Below are 23,121 nucleotides of genomic sequence, written 5' to 3'. Positions count from 1 at the left end.
TTAAAGGTTGCCAGATGGAAAACCACTTTGACAGTTAACAGCTGTTAGATAGGGTATACCATATCTAAGAAAAGAATAACAGGGAAATTGTTTTGTTAATTTAAACAAAACTTGTTAAAAATATCAAAATAATCAAATAAATAGAAAATTTTATAAATAAATGAAAAAAACTGAGTTTGTGGAACTCATTTATAACCATAAAAAGCTAAAATCGTAAAAATCATCTAAAATAATTATTTAAAATTACCATATATCGGAATATTACAATGCTTTCTTGCCTGATCTGGAAACATGCTATAAAATTGAAAAAATATTTTTTTGGAACAAATCAAGATCCCAGTAATAGTTTCTATTTCCATAAGTTTTCTTCTGTTAATGTTCAAATTTTCAGGGGTGTATCGAACAAAATTAAATTTTCTGAAGTACATACTATCATATAAATTCAAAATGTAATTTTTGGTTCACAATGTTAATAAACTGTACCATATTATATAGCATATGAAAAGTATTTGGAAGCACTATTCAATGATACCCATAATGCTCAGATAATTAATTTAATATTATATATAATGACTCTAAAGTCCTATAACTACTAAACTAAGTGGAATCTGAGTTAATGCTTATAATTATCAATAGAAAATAGATTATTATGTCGTGATCTTGATTTATGCCAAAAAATTAGGTAAATAATGATTTTTATAATTTTAAACTGCCAAATTATTTAGTAATTTGTGTTGCTTTGACATATTTTGTATAAAAATTATATTTATAGCCGGGTTTTGTTAAAATAATCCATAATTTAATTTTTCGCCTTGCCAACTACTGCTTTAATGGATCTGGCAACTCTTTCACATGCACTCTAAATTGATAACACTACACAAACACCACCTGTCAAAAATCAATTCAGCCGCTGAATTGCTGAAATTCAGCGCCTTTTCCTAAAATCGCCATCTTGAAAGTATTTGTAATTTTTTGGAAGAAAGCATCACACAATTTTATTTCATTTCTTCGCTTACGTGAAATATTTATAAGTGTTTTAGTTTAAAAAGAATAAAATCTATAATATATTAAAATAATAGTGCTTAATAAAATAAAAATTAAATGAATTAAGACTGAAATATTAAAAGCATTTTATAAAATTTAAGGTAAGTTAAACAAATAATGAAAAAAAATGTGTGTATGCTTGCAGTATGATATTTTGATGACGATATAAAATTTTTCGCACACATAATTTGCAAAAAAAAGAAAACTGCATATAACATTAAAAACTAGTAGTGTAAAGTGAAAATAAATAAAATAATTAACTTGCTCCATAAATTAAACGAAATAAAAACGTGAAAAATTAAAATTTTCAGGGCTAAATGACAAGTGAAAAGAAGTGAAAAATTTACGCATACATACAAATGAGTATGAAAAAAAAACAACTGTTATAAATGTGTTGGTAAATAAATGCGCATACATATATATATATATATGTATTGGATTTGTCAGTCTGATAAAAATGTTGAAATTTTTAATGACAATTGTATAAAAGTGTGGGGTTTTTATTATTTATAATAACAGTAGTGGTAAAATTAATGGTATTATTGGGAAAACCCGAAACCTCCCAATCTTCCCTTTCTGTATATATGTACATATGTTGTACATACGTTTGTTTTTATTGTTAAGTGCGCATACAAAAAATATCTATCTATACGTTTATTTCCAAAATAACTAACGTGTGCATTTGTTTTCTTTTATTATTTGCAGATATCAAAATATAGCAAATATATACATATATATATATATATATATAAAAGGCACAATAGAATTATTACTGAAAATAAAAAAAACAAAGAAAATTTTTCCGTAGCCATGGATAATGCTACGAGTACCCAGCGGGAGAATGAACAGCGTGTAGCGGAAGAATATTTGTCCAGCTTATCGGATTTGAATTGCAACAGCAAACCCTTAATCAATATGCTGACCATGTTGGCGGAGGAAAATATTGAGTATGCGGCTGTCATCGTTAAAGTCGTTGAAGAACATATTGCCAAGGTTAAAAATATTCCTTTTCATATTATTATTATTAATATTACAATTAATTGGAATTTAAGAATTTAAGTATAATGAAAGTGTTTTAGGTAAATGTGACAGAAAAGTGATTATAAAATGACAGGACAGTTGAATTGAAAAGACAGTATTTAAAATAGTTTATGGAATAGGACTAACGAGTGGATCTGTTTCGACTTAATATGTACACAAAATATCAAGTTACACCAAGTTTTTCAACTGTTGACAATCTTCGTCTTAATATGTTAAATATCAAGGTTCATCAATACTTTTACCAAAGGTACAGGAATCGTTTCCATAACATTAATTAAAATTTAATTTTGTTTACAAGTTTTTAATCTAAACCATATGGTTCCATGAAGTACAGGATCACAAAACACCTAAATGAGGCTCTTCTACTTTTCAATTTCTTTAAGAGGGAAATACGAGGAAGCTAAAATTTAAATTATGGAAAAGTGTTAAAATATAATACAGTGTTGTTATTAGTTATTTCTTTGGAATTTGGACCAAAGTAATTAATTCAAGAAAACCTTTAACTTTATATTTTTATTGAATATCTAGCAAATATCAAGGAAATTTAAAAGTTTAAGTTTCGCATTTAATACGGTGATGGACAATCGTTTTAATAAAATTGTTCTAATTGGTTTATTCGTTATTTGTTTTTCTAGTTTTGTTTACATAATAAGTTAGACTTAAATTAACAAAAACAACTATTAAGGTAAAAGTTATTTTATAGAAAATACCTATACACTTTTTGTAAATTAGTTACTAATTTTAGTTAGACATTTGTATATAATAAATGTAGTGGTAATTTTGTCTTAAAAGTGCTAAAGAGAATATAAGAAAAATTTGATAATAACGCTACAAATTAAATAGAGTTTGAACAGAGAAATTGCGAGTGGTAATTCCTTCTGATGTTGAGATATGAAATTTATGGTTCCATTGGCAGGGAGGTTTCTCACAACTATTGTCTTGAATTATTGTCTTGAAAATAAAGATAAAGATGCCTTCCTTATATAAAGAGGTCAATAACCTTGTTATGACCTCAAATCCATCAATAATATTTATATTACAGAATGTTATCGTATCGAAGACATGTTTACTCCTGAAAAGATTTATGAACAGGAATAACAGTTTTTTAAATATTATTTAGAAGTTCTGATAAAAAAATTCGTATTCAACACTCCAAAAAATTTGTAATATCAATCAATACCTATTTAAAAAAATTCTTCAGCCATTAGAAATTATGGAGGTCATACCAAATTTTGTAATATTTTTTTTTTAAATTAAACACAAATGTCTCACCAAAATTTCAGTTTTTTTTTTATTATCCAAAAATCCTCTTAGTTTCTTAACAAATAAGTGAAAACGTGTAGCGTACAAACGATTGTCTATCACTTTATGTATACTATTTTTGAAATTGGTTTTTTTTTTTTGGAAAATCAAATATTTACACAAAAATATTACACTTAGAAAACAGTGGTTTCACTTCAAAAAAAATATTCGTTTTACTTTTTATGAAGATGCAACATATGGAATTAATTCTACTTTCGGTCGGAATGGAATTCTGTAGCAGGTGGGGGGATAAACGCTATTTGGTGTTCTTTAATTTAACAATGGTTTTAACATAAACATATACACCCCTATCGCGAATCAATAATTCAAATGAAATATGTTCCCTTTTCCCATTTTTCGTTCATAAACTTTGTTCACGTGAAAAAATGTCCCATGTTGTGAAATTTTTAGATGGAATTTTGTAAACAATAAACAGCTGTTACGAACAAAATCAACTATTGTGAATGAAAAGTTCTAGGGAATATCACGATAGCAATTTTCCCTTCGAGGGAAATGGATATTTCATGGGAACATAAATTTCACATGATTTCACGATAGGGGTGATAAATTAACTAGCTGATAAATTTTTACTTCGTATGGGAGGTTCCACGCCCATCGTTCCTATATAGGTCAATTGTGAATCTAAACCATCCGGGGACACAAACACATACAACAAATTTCATCGAAATCGGCCCTACAAGAAAGAAAGTATGGTCGCTCATGCCCTACCAAAACATTTTTCTTTAAAAATTTAAATAATTTATATTTTTGAGTGATTTTCGGAAGTGGGCCTTATATGGGAGCTATGACTAATTATGGACCGATCACCATGAATTTTATTTATGTCTATATGAAAGTTAACTATGTTGAATTTTGTGTGTATACCAACATTTTTAAGCGATTTATGCACGTTAAAGTGATTTTCGGAAGCGGGTCTATATGGGAGCTATGACTAATTATGGACCGATCGTAACAAAATTTGGTGACATGAATTTTGTATATATAAAACTTATTTGGGGCGGAATTTGTGGAGATACATATATAAATTAAATATTTATGACCGATAAAGTATAATTTCGGGAGGACATTTGTATGGGGGCTAGGTGAAATAATTGACCGATTTCAGCCAGTTTCAATAGGCTAGGTCCTTGGGCCGAAAAATAATATATGTACCAAATTTGATCGAAATATCTGCGCACAAGGTTTACATGGACAGCCAGCCAGACGGACGGACGGACATCGTTTAATGAACTCAGAAAGTGATTCTAAGTCGATAGGTATACTTTAAGGTGGGTGTTAGACTAATATTTTTGAGCGTTACAAACATCTGCACAAACGCATTATACCCTCTCCACTATGGTGGTGTAGGGTATAATTAATGACGTAAAAAAAAACGTAAAAAACACTATAAAACTGTGCATTACCAACAAGTATGAAAATAAATACCTACTCTACTATTGGGTATCCGACTTAAAAATGCTGGATTTTTATTTAATTTATCCCATTCTTCTGGCAACATATTAATTCCGAGCCAAAAAAGAACTGTTCATCTTTTGAAGACAAGTACGAATCAAGCCAATTTCGTATATGTACTCTGTTCCAAAGTAAAGCGTATCCCAGAGAGAGCGCTCTGTTTCGATCGAAACAAATAGTAGTCAAACGCGTCAAGGCCTGACTATAAAGCGGGTGAGGCAAAACTTTCCAAACACTTCATTCTAAATAGTTTTTAACAGTTATTGCAACATGTGGCCTAGAGTGTCCAAAAAAACCGGCAAATTTAAAAAACCGATTTCCGGTTTAACCTAAAAAGTGTGTTTTTGAAAAAACCGGTTTTGATTATTGTCGTTTAAAAAATCAGGTTAAGCGGTTTCGGTTTTTGTCTTCAAAAAAACCGGTTAACCGGTTTATATTAAATTTTTATTTAATGGAAATTTAGCATTTTTGACTTCTTAATGCAATTATTTTATATCTTTTACGAAATGTTGTCAAATGCTACAATTTTCTATAAAATAAATCAATATTTTTAAAAATGGTATCAAAGTTTTTCATAAATATGTTTGAATGAGCTTAAGGAAATATATTTCATTAAAACCGGTTAACCGTCATACGAAAACCGGTTTGTCAAAAAACCGAAAAGTTAAAAAAACCGAAACCGAAAGATGAATAAATCAGATGACCGGTTTCGGTTTTGGATACTCTAATGTGGCCGAATGTTGTCATGATGGAATATTACAGATTTCAGCAGCTCATAGTAGATAGTGAATGGTAAATCGATTACGATTATGGTCGAAAATCGATTTTCTAAAAACGATTATTTCGTGATCGATTATATAATCCGATTTTTATGCTGAAATCGATTTTTGATAACGATTAATCGAAATAAAATTCCGGAATTTTTAGTATTGTCTGCGTTTTTTACTTTCATTAAAATTTGCAATATATTAATCTTCAGCTGACATCGGAAAATATTCACGGAGGACCTCATTTTTTAATGCGAAATTTTTTTCAAACTTAAGAAATTTTTATAAAAAATGCTACGAAATTTATTCCATAAAATTGTTGTCAAATGTTTATACGGTTTATAAAAAGAGCACCTCAACATAAAGGAGTTATAATACTCTTCCAAAATATGATTTTAATCCATAATTATAGCGTATATGGGTCATTTGCTATCGTTCCCAAAAATGCAGTTTGATTATTAAAAAATCGATTATTGGGTTCGATTAATTGACTGTAAAAATCGAAACGAAAATGGTTGATCGAAAAGTCGAAACTTTTCATACCATTAACTAGATAGGACCCTTATTTATTTTATATTTTTATTAACAATTGAAATATGGGCAATTCCACGAGAATGACAACCACGACTGAAAAAATAAAAACCCTTGAAACTTTTTTCACTATGATTTGAATTGGGGAAAACACTAAAATTTTACTATGTGAAAGTATTCAGAGCTTCTTACAACATTTTAAGGGTAAAAATAATAGATTAAACTGATTATATTTAATTTTTTAATTTAATTGGTATGTTTTAGGCTAAGATAGCGGTGAAAACTAAGCTCCCAATTAGAATGTAGTATGAAATGAATTTAACTCTGATTGTTTTTTTTTTTTGCTATTATCAAATTGTTTATTGAAACCGAATGTATATTTTCTATTAATTTTTTTAGTTTTTGTATACATATATTTACAGAATATATATTGTTTTATTATAAGACAAAAATCTGTCACGTACGGTATGTCACGTACGATATTAAATTTTATTTATTATAAAATCATCCAAAGATTGTTTTTATTTAAATATGACGGATTGTAAAGGAAAAATATTTGATTTAGGGTAAGAAATTAAAAGAAAACATAACGTCTCTCACGATTCGCATATTTTGGCATATTTCTAAATGTACCTCAAAATTACTTCCGTTTTATATACTCTTATTTCGCTCGATATTTTGAACAACAATGTTTCGAAGGAACTTATTATTTTTTAAAATATAGTACCCTCTGAATGGAATATAAAGACCGAATTATTTATGAGATATTCTTATTTTTGCAAAATCTATTCCACTCTATAGGCGTACAAATGTCACGCACGATGACATGGAATTGCCCATACAGTGGTTGACAAAACAATGGAAACTTTTCCAAATATTATATTTCATTAGTGGCCTAAAATCTGAAATAATTTTTTAAAAAAATTAGGCCCTTCACCTTCGTGAGAAGGGTATATATAAGTTTGTCATTCCGCTTGTAATTTCTACATTTTTCATTTCCGACCCTATAAAGTATATATATTCTGGATTCTTATAGATAGCAGAGTCGATTAAGCGATGTCCGTCTGTCTGTCTGTTGAAATCAATTTTCTGAAGACCCCAGATATCTTCGGGATCCAAATCTTCAATAATTCTGTCAGACATGCTTTCGAGAAGTTTGCTATTTAAAATCAGTAAAATCGGTAAATAAATAACGGAGATATGAGCAAAAAACCGGGACAACCTCGATTTTTGACCTATTTTTTATCTATATCTGGATTACTATGTCATTAATATAGACAATATGGATATCTAATGATAGATATTTCAAAATCCATTGCAACGATGTAGATAAGGCTATAGACCTACAATGGGTTAAAATCGGAAAAAATATTTTTTAACCCGAAATTTTTTTCATCAAAAATTTTTTTTGTCTTACATTTTTTTCCAAAAAAAAAAATTTAAAAATTTTTTTTCAAAAATTTGGAAAAAAAATTTTTTAAAAAACAATTTCCAAAAAAAAAAAAATTGAAAAACAATTAAAAAAAAATTAAATTTTGTTTACCTAAAAATATTTAAAAAAAATTATTTTAAAATATAATTTGGTGAAGGGTATATAAGATTCGGCACAGCAGAATATAGCTCTCTTACTTGTTTAGTATTTTATTTGTATACTTTTATTAACTTAATTTAACAAAAAACAAAGGACATAATTAATTAAATTCTAAAAATGAGAAAACAAAATTAAAAGATTTCTTTATTACGGCATTGACAAAACAATGGAAACTTAGGTATTATTTTAACAAATATGGTCTCAACTTTGCAATAACTCAATATTTTGTTGGGTATACCTTATTTTTTATAAAGAGTCAATTTTGCCATTCCCTTATAACCGCCTCCGATAAATCTTCTTTCCTGGTGTAATTTTGGGTCCTTATTTTACGATCTACAATTTCCCATAGATTTTCTATGGGATTGAGATCTGGCGATTGGGCAGGCCACTTCAAAACACGTACCTCGTTGGATTGTAACCACTCGGTTACAACCCCAGAGGTGTGTTTCGGGTCGTTGTCGTGTTGGAATCACCAAACTAGGGACATATTTTCCTCAGCTCATATTTTCCTCAGGATACATAACATCGTTTAATATGGTTCTGTATCCTATACCTGTCATGGTATCTTTTATAATATGAATTGGGCCCATACCTCGCCCTGAAAAACATTCCCATACCATAATATTGCCACCGTCAAACTTTACAGTCTTATTTGTGTACTTTGGATCTAATCTTTTTCCCTTTGGTCGTCTTACAAATGTTCTACCATCACTGCATCTTAAATTGTATTTGGATTCGTCGGAAAAGAGGACACTATTCCATTTCTGTATCGACCAGTTTAAATGATCCCTGGCAAATTGTAGACGAGCTTCTGTAGACGAGGTTCTTTTTAGAAATGAGTGGTTTTTTAACAGGACGATAGCAAGGAGTTATTTTTGGGAATTTCTTGAACTCTTACGAGGTCTTCCACCTAAATGTTGAGTTTTTACAGAACCGGTCTCACGAAATTTCTTTATATTTGAAACTGCTGATTTATTTATTGAATGTGAAAAATTACCAGAATTTAAAAATAAAATAACTAAACAGGATGCAGAAGTTTAAAAGTTTCCATTGTTTTGTCAGTAGCGAAATAGTGAATATTTTTAATTTTGTTCCCTTTTTTCAGAATATAATTAATTATGTTGTTTGTTTTTCAGTTAATACTTTTCAGTAAAATACTAAAAAAAAAATTTGATTTTAAAAAAATATTTTAAATTTTCATTAATTTTATATATTGAATTTATTACGTAAAACTTTGAATTAATTTGTAGTTGTTGTGAAATTTTAGATAAACCAAACATACCAAACGAATGTGTAATTTCGTAATATAATTTAGCATGAAAATAATTAATAAAAATAATTCAAATAACAGTTTAATACATATTTCAAAACCTCTCAAACGTTGACATTAATCTGACTCTAAAAACTATTAACTAAAACCTTTTACATGTTTTTATTTACTTTGACAAGAGAAGATTCAATTGACTCAAAAGATTTCATTATACTCAATCGTTGTTACCTCTTAAATTCCAATAAAATAATTATTTATTAAAATTTCTTTAAAGAAGATAATATTTCAGCAAATTTTTTCTAAAAAAAAATTAAAAAAAAACATTACAAAAAACTTTGTGAAACAAATAAAAAAAATAATTCTTAAACAATTGCATAAAATTGTTTTATTTCCTTTAACACAAAAAAAAAGCAAAAAAAAACACTTATATTTTCATAAGACTGAGTTTAAATTCTAAAGAACAACCAACCAAAAAACATGATTTTAGTTTTTCCACACCAACAAACAAAATCTTAATTTTTTTTACTTGAAACAGGTTCCTTCTGAATTTAAATTGCCAATATTGTATTTAATTGATTCTATTGTAAAAAATGTTAAAAGCACTTATGTGCAACTCTTCAGCCAAAGTATTGTCAATATATTTTGTGGAGCCTTCGAAAAGGTGAGTACGGCCAAGGCCACGGAATTGCCAGAAAATTCAAACATTTTCTAATTTATGTTTATTATTCAAAATGCGCGCTCTCGTCATTAGGTTAATGAAAAGATCAGAGAACGCATGTATGCGTTGAGGCAAACCTGGAACGAGGTATTCTCCGCCCAAAGATTATATGCTTTAGATGTTAAAGTGAAACGTCTGGATCACAATTGGCCCATAACAGCCAAACAACCTTCGATACATGTTAATCCGAATTTCCTAAAAGTAAGTAGGCATTTGCCAGCTGACTTTGTATGCTGTTTTCTGATTTTAACCCGGGGCTTACTTTTGTTGCGTTTAGGTTAATTCTGCCCAGGCTATACCCACAGAAATGGAGAAAATATTACAGGATAAAACGCGAGAGCTGCTGGAATTGAGAAAACGGAAGCTAGAGTTGGAACTTGAGGCCACCAAAAAACATTTAGAGGAACAAGAAAAACAATTCTCCAAAACAGCCGAAGGTGTTATACCACCCGTAGAAACTTTAGTGGCTGCCAATACTTTACAAACAGTGGGAATACGTGGTCCTCCTATGGCATCTCAAATGATGCCCAACATTATGCCACCCGGCTATATGGGGGGACCCACAAGTATAGCAGTTAATCCGGCCATGAGACCTGCCATGTTTCATCCTCATATGAGAGGTTTCAGACCAAATCTACACCCCAACATGATGAATGCCCCGCCACAGGTGAGATGCTTAAAACAGCAATTGAATTAAGCACAGCCAACTAAATACTATGTATATTTTTACTTTAACAGGGTATGTCCACAGCCAATATGATGAATGCAGGCATAGCGGCAGCAAATTTAAATAAACCCAAAGTGCATCCTGTAAACTCGGCTTTGTTAAATTCTGTACGACAAAGAGATCCACGCTTGCAGCGTCAGCAACAGCAGCAGCAGCAACATCAGAAAATGCAACAGAATCAGAATGGCGAAAGATCTATGGGTCAGCAGCAGAATGTTGGCTCCACACACCTAGACAAAGATAAACAAGAACGCAATCACAAAAGCAACTACAAATCTCCCACACGCATCTCGTCTAGCAGCCGTTCAGCCGGCGGCAGTCGCTCTAATAAAAGTTCTCAACGCGACAAAGAACGCGAACGTGAACGAGATCGTAAACGCAGCGAGTCGAAAAGTTCTACCACATCCTCCTCGTCTGCGGGTTCCTTAACAGCAAATAGCGAACGCAAAAAGGGATTTTCCAAGACAACGAACAAGCAATCCTCAAAGTGCGATAAAGATGCCTTTGAGATTGCCCCCTTGTCGACTGCATTTAAACGTAAATCCACTTCCCCCACATCGTCACCCACAAAGTCGCGTGACTCGAAACGTTCCAATAGCCATAAATCACGGAACTCTTCGCGCAGCAAAACAAGATCACGCAGTCGTTCTCCAGATGACAAAACCACAACGTCCAGAGCATCTTATGGTGATGTTGATCTTAGACGTACGTCCATCTCGTCTAACTCGTCGTCTATAATTAACTCACCTGAAAAGCGGCCAAAAGTATTAGATTCTGATCATGAAATTACTAGCAACAAAAAAGAGAATTTAACACAGCCACCTGTTGCAGCTGCCGCAAACACAAGCGACAATGATCTAGACAAAAGTAAGAAATGTCTCATTCTGTACAGTATTGTTATTAGTATGATTAGATTATCATTAAATGACATTGATGAAGATCCACTTATTCAAAATTTCCCACCCCAAAGAGTTGTAGGTTGTTTGAGACAGGTCGTTAGTTGTTAGCAGAGGAGGGTTACAAAGCTAGAACTGTTCTTAAAGTATTTCATTGAAAATACATTTATACAGGTTTTGGCTTAGTTAAAAGTTTAGGGTTTGTTTGATGTTTCATTTTGTTGATTCTTTTCTAAGGCTGTGATCTTAATTAATTAAAATTTTAGTAAATAATATCATAAGTTAACTATTTTTTATAATAATTTAGTATTTAAATTGTTTTAAAACTTGAAATAAATTGTTTTAAAACTTGCCCATTTCCGTTGTTTTAATTCCATGCTTATAATTATAGAATCTCTTATATATTTCTTCTGCTCTCCTTTATGGTACAAATAATACTCTTTGGGGTTCAGGTTTCTTTTGTTTGTTTATTAACTTTAAATACAAATGAACAATAATATTAATTAAGAAAATTAATAACAATTAATTTTATAGAAAACAAAAAGACTGTGATAAGATTTCTGTGTTAAAACAACTACAAAAAAAGCACTATGTGTAAAAATGTTAAGTTCTATTACATTTTTTTTTTCATTTTTTATTATTGAAAACAAAAACGAAAAATAAATAAGAAAAAAATAATACATAAACCTCAAAATTTTTTAACAATGAATAATTGTCTACATTTTGATTAAAAAAAAAGAAAAGTGAATTTTTATCAAACGAAACTAGAAGTTTTGGCGATGTTTTAAATAGCACCAGCGTTTAGGAATTCTACAAAAGTTGCATAAACTAAATCTAAACGCTAGTGTTATTTTCAAACAGCCTTTACCTATATATTTGCAATTTTTTTTAACATTTTGATTTTATGTACAATATAAAAAATGTATACAAAAACTGTTAGTGGTAGTTTTTATTTATCTACAATATTTGTTTAATATGTTTTTTTTTTATTATACTATCTATATATTTTATTTTTGGTGATGATGTTTTTAATTATTTTTTTTTGTTTTTAATGCTACAGCACTTTGTCGGTTTTATTTGTTTATTTCATAATTTTTATTATTTCTTTATTTTTTTTGTAATATGGGGTGTTTCGGTTAAGAAGTTTTATTATTATAAAGTTTTGAGTAGAGTTTTTTTTTGTAGATTTAATATATTATTTATATAGCTTTTAAGTGATTAATTGGTTAAACAAGTTATGCCAAATATTTGGAAAATCTTATAAACAAAGTAATATTTAAATTATGGATATAACAAGTTGCTAATGTTTTAAGAAGCGACAGTAGTAATACATATTCAAGATTTCCACTATAATTGGAACTTGGATCTTAACCGATTCGGAACCTTTAAAGTCTCTGAAATCATATCGATGTATGCAAACAAATGTGGTAAAGTTTTAAACATCGACTGTAGCACATATTCAAGGTATGCACGATAATTCGAAATTGGCTCTGAATTGACCCGAGACTCTTAGCCAAAGATTGTCAACACATTGTCTGCTGTATCCGTATGCGATTGTAGCTGCACTTTTACAACATAAACGCATGTTAACAGGTATGTGATGGAAATCGATAGATTTCAAAAGATCGATTTGAAAGATTGTTAAATTTCGTTTAATTTTTTCAGCCCAGATGGCAAATATCAAGTAATTTTTAGAGTTTGACCGAATATTCGGATTAGGCAAAAATGATTTTATTAAGGAAAAACATATTAGAGTCCAAACGAATATTTGATTTCAGATTAGCCCAATAATCGGTCTAATACCTGTATTTATTATACCCTTCACCATGAGTGGCAAGGGTATATATAAGTTTGTCATTCCGTTTGTAATTTCTACATTTTTCATTTGCGACCCCAAAAAGTATATACATATATTCTGAATCGTTATAGATAGCGGAGTCGATATAGCCATGTCCGTCTGTGTGTTGAAATCAACTTTCTGAAGCCCCCAAATAACTTACATACACGAATGATACATCAATATCTCCGAAATTCTTCCGGCTCGGTTGCTATTTAAAATCGAGAAAATCGGTCCACAAATGGCTGAGATATAAGGAAAAAACCAGGACAATCGGAAAAAAATATTTTTTAACCCGAATTTTTTTTTTACCAAAATTATTTTTGACTAAATATTAAAAAAAAATTAAAAACTAAAAAAACAATTTTTTTAAAATTAAAAAAACAATTTCGAAAAAACAACAAAAATTAAATTTTGTTTACCTAAAAATATTAAAAAAAATTTTTTTAAAGTATATTTTGGTGAAGGGTATATAAAATTCGGCACAACCGAATATAGCTCTCTTACTTGTTTTTATTTATTTAATTTAACCGAACTCTATTGGGCCATATATGGTTAAAAAAATAAATAAAAAGATTAAAAAAATGTGCTATAATTCATTAATTTGAATACCATAAAAAAATCTTACAATAGGTTACATATAAACAGCTATGCAAATTAATGGTATTTAGTATTTGGCCGAATACCGAAACTTTTATAAAGGAAAAATATAATAAAAACTTATATTTTATTGTAAAATATCTAAACAATCTGTAAAAACTTTTTCATAAAAAACTTTTCAGATCAAGATGTTATTTTGGCCCTTATTGTGGCTTTATATTATTGAATTGTGATAATAAATGAAATGAAAACAAGATTAATGGATAGTGGGTGCATTTCATTCAGGTCGCCTAAAATGTGATCAAACATGCCACAAAATTAAAACAATTTTTTTTTTATGAAAAGTTTCGGTTTGTTTCGGCCTGAAAAAATTGGTATCGATCGGACTCTAAACAAGTAAGAGAGCTATATTCGGCTTCACCAACTTATAGTTTTAAATACAAATTTTAAAAAATTTTCTTCCAAATTGTTTTTTTTTCGAATTTGTTTTTTTTTAAATTTTTTTCAAATTGTTAATTTTTTTTTAATTTATTAGTGAAAAAAATGTATGACAAAAAATTTTAATATAATTTAAACAAATTGGATAAAAACTGGAGGAAAAGTATAAAAAAACTTTTCAGATCAAGATGAAAAAACAAGATTAATGTAAAGTGGGTGCACTTCATTCAGGTCGCCTAAAATGTGATCAAACATGCCATAAAATTAAAACAATTAATTTTTTTTAATGAAAAGTTTCGGTTTGTTTTGGGCTGAAAAAATTGCTATCGATCGGACTCAAGTAAGAGAGCTATATTCGGCTTCACCAAATTATACTTTTAAATATTTGTAGGTAATTCCCAATAAGCATTTTTACTGGAATTCAAGTTAAAAGCAAGTTTAATTCAAGCCTTGAATTATAGTCAAGCATTTGAATTACAGTTGTATTACACTTTATTTCAATAGCATTCTCCAGTAAAAAGAAAACATAAATTCAAGCCATTTGTTTTTTGTTTGAAAAATAAATAAATTTTCAAATATTTGTCATGTTTAAAGTATAATTACATTTACATTCAAGTCAAATTCCAACAAAATCTTCAAGTGCTTGAATTTTTTTCCAAATTGTTTTTTTTTTATTTTTTTTCGGATTTGTTTTTTTTTAATATTTTGTTTTCAAATTGTTAATTTTTTAAAAAAAAAAATTTTAATTTATTATGAAAAAATTTAAATTTATTAGAAAAAGAAAGTTTTATTTAAACAAATGTGATAAAAAACTGTAGGAAAAGTATAAAATTAGAATTGTTTAATTGAATACAAATCGACCTTTTAATACCATTCATACCGTTTCTACATTTTCATTTGCGACTCCATAAAATATATATTTTGAATGGTTATAGATAGCGAAGTCGATTAAGCTGACCACACACGGTTGATTTGTGAGTAAGATTTGTTCATGTTCGACTTCTTGTTACTTGTATATGGGGCTGTGCGTGAACAAAATCACAAGTAATTGAAAATTTTCAATAACAAATCAGGCGAATAAATCATTCCGTGTGTGGCCAGCTTTAGCTACCAAACAACTTACAAACATGATTTATCCGATATAGTTCTTGTTCGGTTGCTACTGAAAATCGGCTCACAAATGGATATGATAAGCAAAGAACCACAACTGCCTCGATTTTGTTCAGCAAAAATTTATTATTTTACCACCAAAAAAAATTACGATTTGATTTTATTTTTTTAACAAAAATTATTTTTATCTTAAAGTATACTTTCTTTGGTGAAGAGTTTATAAGCACAAAACAGCTTCTTTTCAAAATCGATTTCCATCACATACCTGTAAAACAATACTCATACTTTTAAGGAACCAAGACTTCTGCCAAGCTGACTTTTTTCATAAAAAAAATATTTTTCGCAAAAAAAAAACTTTCCAATGTTCTTCAGAAAAGTACGACTTTATTAAAACAAATAAATTATACATTTCTTAAAAAAGGCAGTATTTTAAAAAGCACTTATTCAAAAATGTATTTTCAAATATTTTTTTTTTTAAATGTTCTTATTTTAAAAGAAACTTTATCCAATTTTATAGATTTTATAAGAAAAAAAATATGTTTTTTAAAAGGGTACTTAAAAAAGAGTTATCCAGTAAAGTATTTACTACTTTGAAGAAAATACTTTATAAACAAATTAGACAATTCTTAAAAAATTCACTATTTTAAAAGAGTAATTTTTCAGAGAAGTTTAAAAAAAAATATAAGAAAATACAATATTGAACGAACCAGAAAGACACAGAAATATTATAATAATAATTAGGATTAATCATTAAAGCAATATAAGCAAATACAATTTTGAACAAATCGGAAAGACACCCAAAATTTTGGTCAAATGCTGACAGTCTAATAGCAACAGCAAGTGCCCTAGTAAGAAAGTTATTGATTTAGAAGCAGTATAAATTGCTACCGCTTCGTTTTTGCTTCCAATATTTAGCTTACAAAATGGTGAGAAATGCAGTAAAGTAAGGCGAAGGAAGGACTGCCTCCAGGTACCGGGAAGCACTAAGGCAGAGCCTCTAGGCGTGGAATCTCGAAAAAAAGTCATAATACTTTTCAGTACAATCGCGTAAAACTAAAACATTACAAGCAAACCTTAAGCATGGATCGTTAACAAGTGAAGAACACCAAACTTCGATCTCAGTAGTGCAAATCAACAAATACAAGAAGCCCGGAATTCAGAAATAAGTGGAAATTTTTGTACTCGTAATGAGCGATGGAAGATCACAACAGAATAAAAACTTGTTATTAAACATGGATGAACATCAAACAGTATAAAATACCAAAAACTTACGGAGAAATTAACTTACAAACAACTTCAATATAACTAATTTAGTTAGGTTAGGTTGCAAAAAAAAATTGGCCCACAAATGGCAGATACCTCGATTTTTTCAGCTCACTGTGTTTGTTCCAAGGTCTATTGATTCGTCAAAGTTAAACAAATATGTATTTTTTCCAAATATATACAAAACTTTCCAGTGATTTGTAAAAGCTAGATTTTCTAATGTAAATTTTAATGTAAACCAATAAGGTATAATTTAAAAATGAGCATATTTAAGTTATATATTTATTAAACTCTACTCTAAATGTTATTTAAACTTCTTGCCACAAAAACACCCTTATATTTGAATAGTTTCACTTACAATTTCTTTTTGAGTTTACTTTTTTTTCTCTACATTGCCTTAAAATGTTTAAAGAAAATAAAACATAATATTGTAAACTTCCAAAAATCCCTGTTATTAATAGCAACGCCCGTGACTGAGCCCGTGACAGGTTTAATGGACATAGATTTAAGACCACAATTTATTGTGACATCAACTTCAGTGTCAACGGTGCCCACAGCGATAACAACATATGAACAAGATTTCGACACCTCCATGTCCTTGTCCTTCTCTAATACACAAACTTTAGATTTAAATAGTAAATTTATGTCTAGAAATGTTGATATGACGTCGTCGACAACTACTGCAGCGACGTCTGCAACGAAATCGAATTTCTTCATAAATCAAGACGAATACAATATAAAAACGACGACGACGACAAGTGCTAAAAATGTAGCGACGACGACATCATCACCCAAAGTGTCGTTTAAAATTCAAAAAATTTTTAATAAATTAGAAAAATCTACAGAAAATATACTATCATCAGCATCAGGATCATCATCAGTTGCAACGACAGCGACAACTGCTAGCGCAGCTAACACGGTCGGCAGCAATCCCTCCTCAACTATGGAAACTTTAAAGGATTCGGAAACGGAAAAGAAAGAAGAAGGCGGCCAAGTAAGTAAAGATCTTGAAGAGGATGGCAAAAAAAGGCCTTTGGCTCCGGTCAAAGATGAAGAACCCGTGGCTAAAAAGAGTAAATCGGCAAAGATCGATGCGTGAGTATTGTTATAAACAGCAATTAAACAAAATACAAGAGGGTAATAACTATGCAATATTACGTTTTTATTTAAACATTAAATTAAATTTATTTTATTGTCATGGTTTATTCTCTCTTGTAACTTTATTTTGCGGATATTTTCATTACATAAAATATGATTATGATTTGCAGGTTATTTGGTTCGGAAGATGTAGATTTGCGACAACTAATACCACCACCCGTATTAGCTGGTCCTACATCGTCACAAGATGATATTGCACCTCCACCGCCAGCCATTCATATGTCCACCGATATATCTAGAGAAAGCAATGAAAACTGGGATAATCTTAAGGTAAGTTGGTGTTTGTATTTTTTACTAACTTTCACAGCTTATCACAATCAAATTGAACTTTGTTTACAGACTGACAGCAATAAAAACCCTACAACTAAGCCGAAATCAAGTCTTGAAGATGTCCGTGCAAAACTTGCCAAGACCGCTAAATTAAGTAAACTTTCTAAATTTGGTAATTTCCTTACAAAGTTCTTCTCTTTTGTAAACTAAAATCTAATCGAATTTAATTTTTAGATAAACTTACACGCGATATTGATCACCGCAACAAGTTGGCCGAATTGCAAATGAATGACGATACCCAGGAGGCAAATGATGAAAAAATACGCACCATGATTAGCCAAGCTCAAGAGCTGTTAGAGACCAACTCTATTAGTCAAGATCAATACAAACATTTGGTGAAAACGGTCATGTCCATAAATGAAACCAACAAACTGAAAGAAGCCAAACGGCGAGAGTCTCTTAATGCGATTAAACAAAAGCATAATAATGATGAAGGCTCCAATGATTCCAGTGAACGTAATATGGCAATGCAGGCCATTCTAAAGAAACGTATACCAAAATTAAACAAGGGTCAAACGGCCTATGAGCAAAACTCAAATGCTGATTCTCAACATAGTGAAGGTAGTGCCGGTAATGCCGAAGATTCACCACGCACTGAGGATAAGCAAGATTCCAACGATGATCAAACACCACCCTTGCAAACCTCTACACGAACGAATAGAGGACAACGTGAGAAGCGTGGACCAAAGGTGTCTAAGTGGGGAGAACGTGTTGTGGAACCCCCGAGTGTTAATGTGCCTATGGGACCGGGAGGGCCGCAACGTCCTTGGAATCCTTTGATGGCACCTAATAAACGTGGTATACCACCATTTCGTGGTAATGTACCTCATAATATACGTCCATCCTGGCCAATGGGCAGTGGCAATGGCAATATCAATGGCCCACCCCAAGGGCCACCTCATTTCGGTAAAGGCCACATGGGCCCTATACGTGGTAATAACCTACCACCCATAGGTCCCCCTCAAGCTCCTGTCATACCTAAACCCTGCAACTCTATCGACAATCCCCAAGAAGATGTAGTGCGCACCATAACAATCGATGGTGCTGCCAAAGAAATCCGTTTTTACGATCAAGTGGCTATAGTTTTCATGGAGGTGGATCAACCCAGAGAGATTGGTTTCCAAAATGGCCAACGTGGCATTTGCATTGATAACAACGAGCCGGTGGTATTACACTTCAACGCTGGCTACAAATCCATGCAAATCGATGGCGAAACATTTAATTTACGTTTTGGTTTCCCCTCGCGTGAATTGTACATTGACGAGCACTGGTATGAAATCTATTTCGGAGGCCCACCCATTAGCGTGCCCATACGCAACAAAATACATATGCTAAAGGCCGAAGGACCACCGCCACAAGTAAATATTGGTCCTTTAAGGCGAGATTTGGTAGTGGGAAAAATTAACATGATTGTCGATGCTCACAATGTTATACCATTGTTCTTGGATGCTCGCTTGCAGACCTTCAAATTAGGTGACAGTGAACACAGCATACAATTTGCCGACAATCTTTTAACTGTTATTTTGGACGGAACACCCACTCGCGTCGAATATGGTGGTTTACCCAAGAGTCTGTTTTTGGGCAGTAAAAAATATTTCGTACGTTTTGGGGCTTTGCCTCAGGGTGTAGTAGCGGGTAAAGTACAAATCAAGGATATGCTGTATGTTGAAACGAAACCACCAGCTAAAGAGGAAACAGCAATGGAAACGGTGGAGACTTTGCCTTCACCAGCTGAAATAAATAAAGTTGAACTGCAAAAGACTCCAGCACCAACCTCCGTACCAATACTGCCGGCGGCGGCTCTTAGTAATATAAATATTGATGAACTTTTCCAGAAATTGGTATCCACTGGTATATTGGGCGGTTCAAGTGGTATATTACCAGCTGTTAATAATGCTGCCGCTGTTACTGCTCCAAAAGCAGAAACTAAAACGATTGAAAGCGATAAATCAGTAACAGTTATTTCTTCAGAATCGAATTCAACAGAAGAAGTTGCACCACCACCACCCTCGGTGCACATGGATCCCATTAAGCCCATTGACCTTTCGAAGCCGGAATCAATAAAAACACGCCAAGCTGCTATTGTCGAAACTCTATTCTCGGGCATGCAATGCAGCAGTTGTGGTGTTCGTTTTCCACCAGAACAAACCATTAAATACAGCCAACATTTGGACTGGCATTTCCGACAGAATCGACGTGAAAGAGACACTTCGCGCAAGGCTCATGCTCGCAAATGGTATTACGATCTCAACGATTGGGTGCAATACGAAGAGGTTGAAGATATGGAGGAACGTGAAAAGAACTTATTCGATTCACAACAAAACGATCCCGAAACTATGGATGAAACGTCTAATCAACGTTCCACCAATTCACCCGTACCCACGTGCTCGGCCGGAGTGGATGATGTGGATCGTGCCTGTGATATGTGTCAAGAGAAATTTGAGCAATACTATGACAATGAACTGGAAGAATGGCATTTGCGTTCTGCCATAAGAATTGAAGATAAAATCTATCATCCACTTTGTTATGAAGACTACAAGGTAGATGGGAGAAAAATGTTTGAGTAAATAATACAGCCTGTACTAAATCTTTGCAATTTTGTTATTATTTCAGGCCTCACTTAATCCTCCACCTAAGTCAAGTGACGAAGAGGAAGAAACTCCTAACACACATGACAATGAAATATCGACAATACAAATCGATGATGATAATGCAGTCGATATTGTGATAAAAGTGGAGGAAGATAATAAAACCGATAAGGGTAAGTTTCTGCTAATGAGCATAATATTTTAGATTCACATTAATGTTAATAAACAAATTACAAAAGTTATGGCCTAAAAATTTAATCTAAAGTGTTAAAAGATTTTATTTATTATAGCAAATGTTACATTTTTATTAAATAATTTGGTGGAATGTGTCTTAAATTTAATTTTCCCTTTTAATTATCGCCCAAAGAAAATGTTGGAACTAGCCACACGCTTGAAGATGATGACGACGATGTTATTGTTTTGCCCAATGAAGAGCCTTCGGTTACCGAAATCGTTGACGATGATGACGACGACGAATATGTGCCGGCGAATGTCACACGAGAACAAATGGGCAATGTGGAAGACGAAGATGAGGGTCAGGGTCACGGCGAACTCAACGAAACTACAGAATCTGATGTTGAAATACAGGAACCTCACATTCCCTTTACGGACTTGGACACCTATGTTGAGAAGGAATTGCCTGAAGGAGATGATGCCTCACAATTGTCCTTTATGAATGTGAAAATTAAAGAGGAGCCAAAAGAAGACGAAGATGAGGATGATGGTTTTGAAGAAGTCGGAACTGTAGTTCAAGCTCCCGAGGAAATATCCATTAACATCAGTGGTAAGTGTGATATTAAAAACGTTGACAATAGCAATTTTTTAATATTCTGTTTATTTCTTTCTATACAGAAGAGACCCAAACTCATACGATTGATTCGTCCAATCCCGCTTTATCGCCCATACCAGAAAGACCAGCCTCAACAGCATCCTCTGCGCATCAGAATGAAGACATCGAATCGCTAATGGAACCGCCCAGTATGGATTTGAATATCTCAATGGATGGTAATATAGATACGGCAGACGAGCACAATCTGTCCGCTGCCGGTCCCGTTCCTACTGTGCCCTTGGCTAGTTTAGTTAATAAGATTAAAATAAATATAACCAAGAACACTGTAACCACAAGTAGCAATACTAGTACTAGTAGTAATAACGCAACAGCATCCTCAACGATGTCGTCTAACTCAATCAATCAAACAGATAGTTTAGGTCATGCTGCAAGCTCAGTTTCCAATCCCATACCCACCATATCTACCATACCAGTGTTGTGTGGTGGTGGTACCACAATCAGTTCCATATCCAGTAGTCTATTAGGCGGTGGTGCTGCTGGCGAATACGACGATCTATCGGCAGTCGAAGAATTCGGAGAAAACAGTGTAAGTACGATTTCAGTAATAGGCAGTTACGGCAGCAGTGTACCCACGATCACCCATATAAATCGACCGGTTGTATCAGCCGCTCCCACCATACCTCCACCAAAACCAGTCACACCGCCTCCCGTTGAAGAAACTATAACTTATGAACTAAAACCTGCGCTTAAAAAGGCTAGTTTAAGGAAAAAAGAAAAAGTGGTTTGCGGCAATGAGACATCGGGACTTTGTTCCATTATGTAAACCTTTGTTATAATAAATAGTACGTGTATGTAGGTGCAGACATACACACTCACACACACAGTTACGCTGACACATTATTGTCGGCGTATTGTTTTGTTATGGTTGGAAATTGTTTGTTTCTCTCCCTCTCCCCTAAAATTCCTTTTTGTATATATTTAACTCTAACGCGTTGGAATCCCCCAAAACAACTGGCCTGGTTGGCCTGTTACCTGCAACATGCATTCATCATCTCTTACTATTCGTTGATTAGTATTTAGTGTCTTTTTATTTATATATAAATATACATACAAATATTTTTTTTTTATTTTATTCTAAGTGTATCCATAATTAAATTAAACTTTAAACATGGTTCGCCTGTGGATATTTTCATATTTTTTACATTGCCGCTTTTTATGGCATCGTCACAACCTCAATCCACATTTAGGTAAATTTTAAATTTTATTTTCATGTTTTTAAATTAAAAAAAGAAATTAATTTTTAATACAACGCTTTCTTCTCTCAATCATCATAGTGCGGATGATCAACGCAAACATTTTAATTAAATTCAATCAATTCCAAATTCTTAAGATTAGGAACTACAATTGTTTTGTTTCAAAAAACCCTTCTTAGTACTCCTTATTCCCATCCCCATTCTAAATACTTTAATAATTTTAATTTATTAATTAATGAGAATATACATAATATATTAAAGAAAACAAAAAACAATATATAAAAAGAAAGATAATAAAATTTTTAAATAAAAATAAAACGAATATTTAAACATTTAAGTTTATTTGATGATGGTTTAATATATAGATTTTTCTCTGTGGAATCAAATATAATTA

The 23,121-nt window shown here is 31.6% G+C and overlaps 1 protein-coding gene across 2 annotated transcripts; it reads left to right on the top strand.

Annotated features, from left to right (window-relative positions):
• Window positions 1-978: 978 nt before the first annotated feature.
• On the top strand, window positions 979-23,049 carry Pcf11 (Pcf11 cleavage and polyadenylation factor subunit). 2 transcript variants are annotated; one of them, XM_065511692.1, is made up of 13 exons: window positions 979-1,145; window positions 1,750-2,037; window positions 9,555-9,680; window positions 9,771-9,938; window positions 10,015-10,404; window positions 10,476-11,331; window positions 17,454-17,703; window positions 17,877-18,036; window positions 18,106-18,208; window positions 18,271-20,636; window positions 20,710-20,857; window positions 21,052-21,468; window positions 21,537-23,049. In XM_065511692.1, the coding sequence occupies exons 2-13, from the start codon at window positions 1,855-1,857 to the stop codon at window positions 22,295-22,297; spliced, it is 5,928 nt and encodes a 1,975-aa protein (XP_065367764.1). In that variant the 5' UTR covers window positions 979-1,145; window positions 1,750-1,854; the 3' UTR covers window positions 22,298-23,049. The 2 variants fall into 2 exon arrangements, with proteins under 2 accessions (XP_065367764.1, XP_065367763.1); XM_065511691.1 differs by having other exon boundaries at window positions 17,442-17,703.
• The last annotated feature ends 72 nt before the right edge of the window (window positions 23,050-23,121 follow it).

This window comes from Calliphora vicina, chromosome 5, assembly GCF_958450345.1.
Source record: "Calliphora vicina chromosome 5, idCalVici1.1, whole genome shotgun sequence".
In the NCBI taxonomy this organism is placed as follows: domain Eukaryota; kingdom Metazoa; phylum Arthropoda; class Insecta; order Diptera; family Calliphoridae; genus Calliphora; species Calliphora vicina.
The sequence above is the reverse complement of the archived record's forward strand: the minus strand, read 5'-3'. Positions and strand labels throughout refer to the sequence as shown.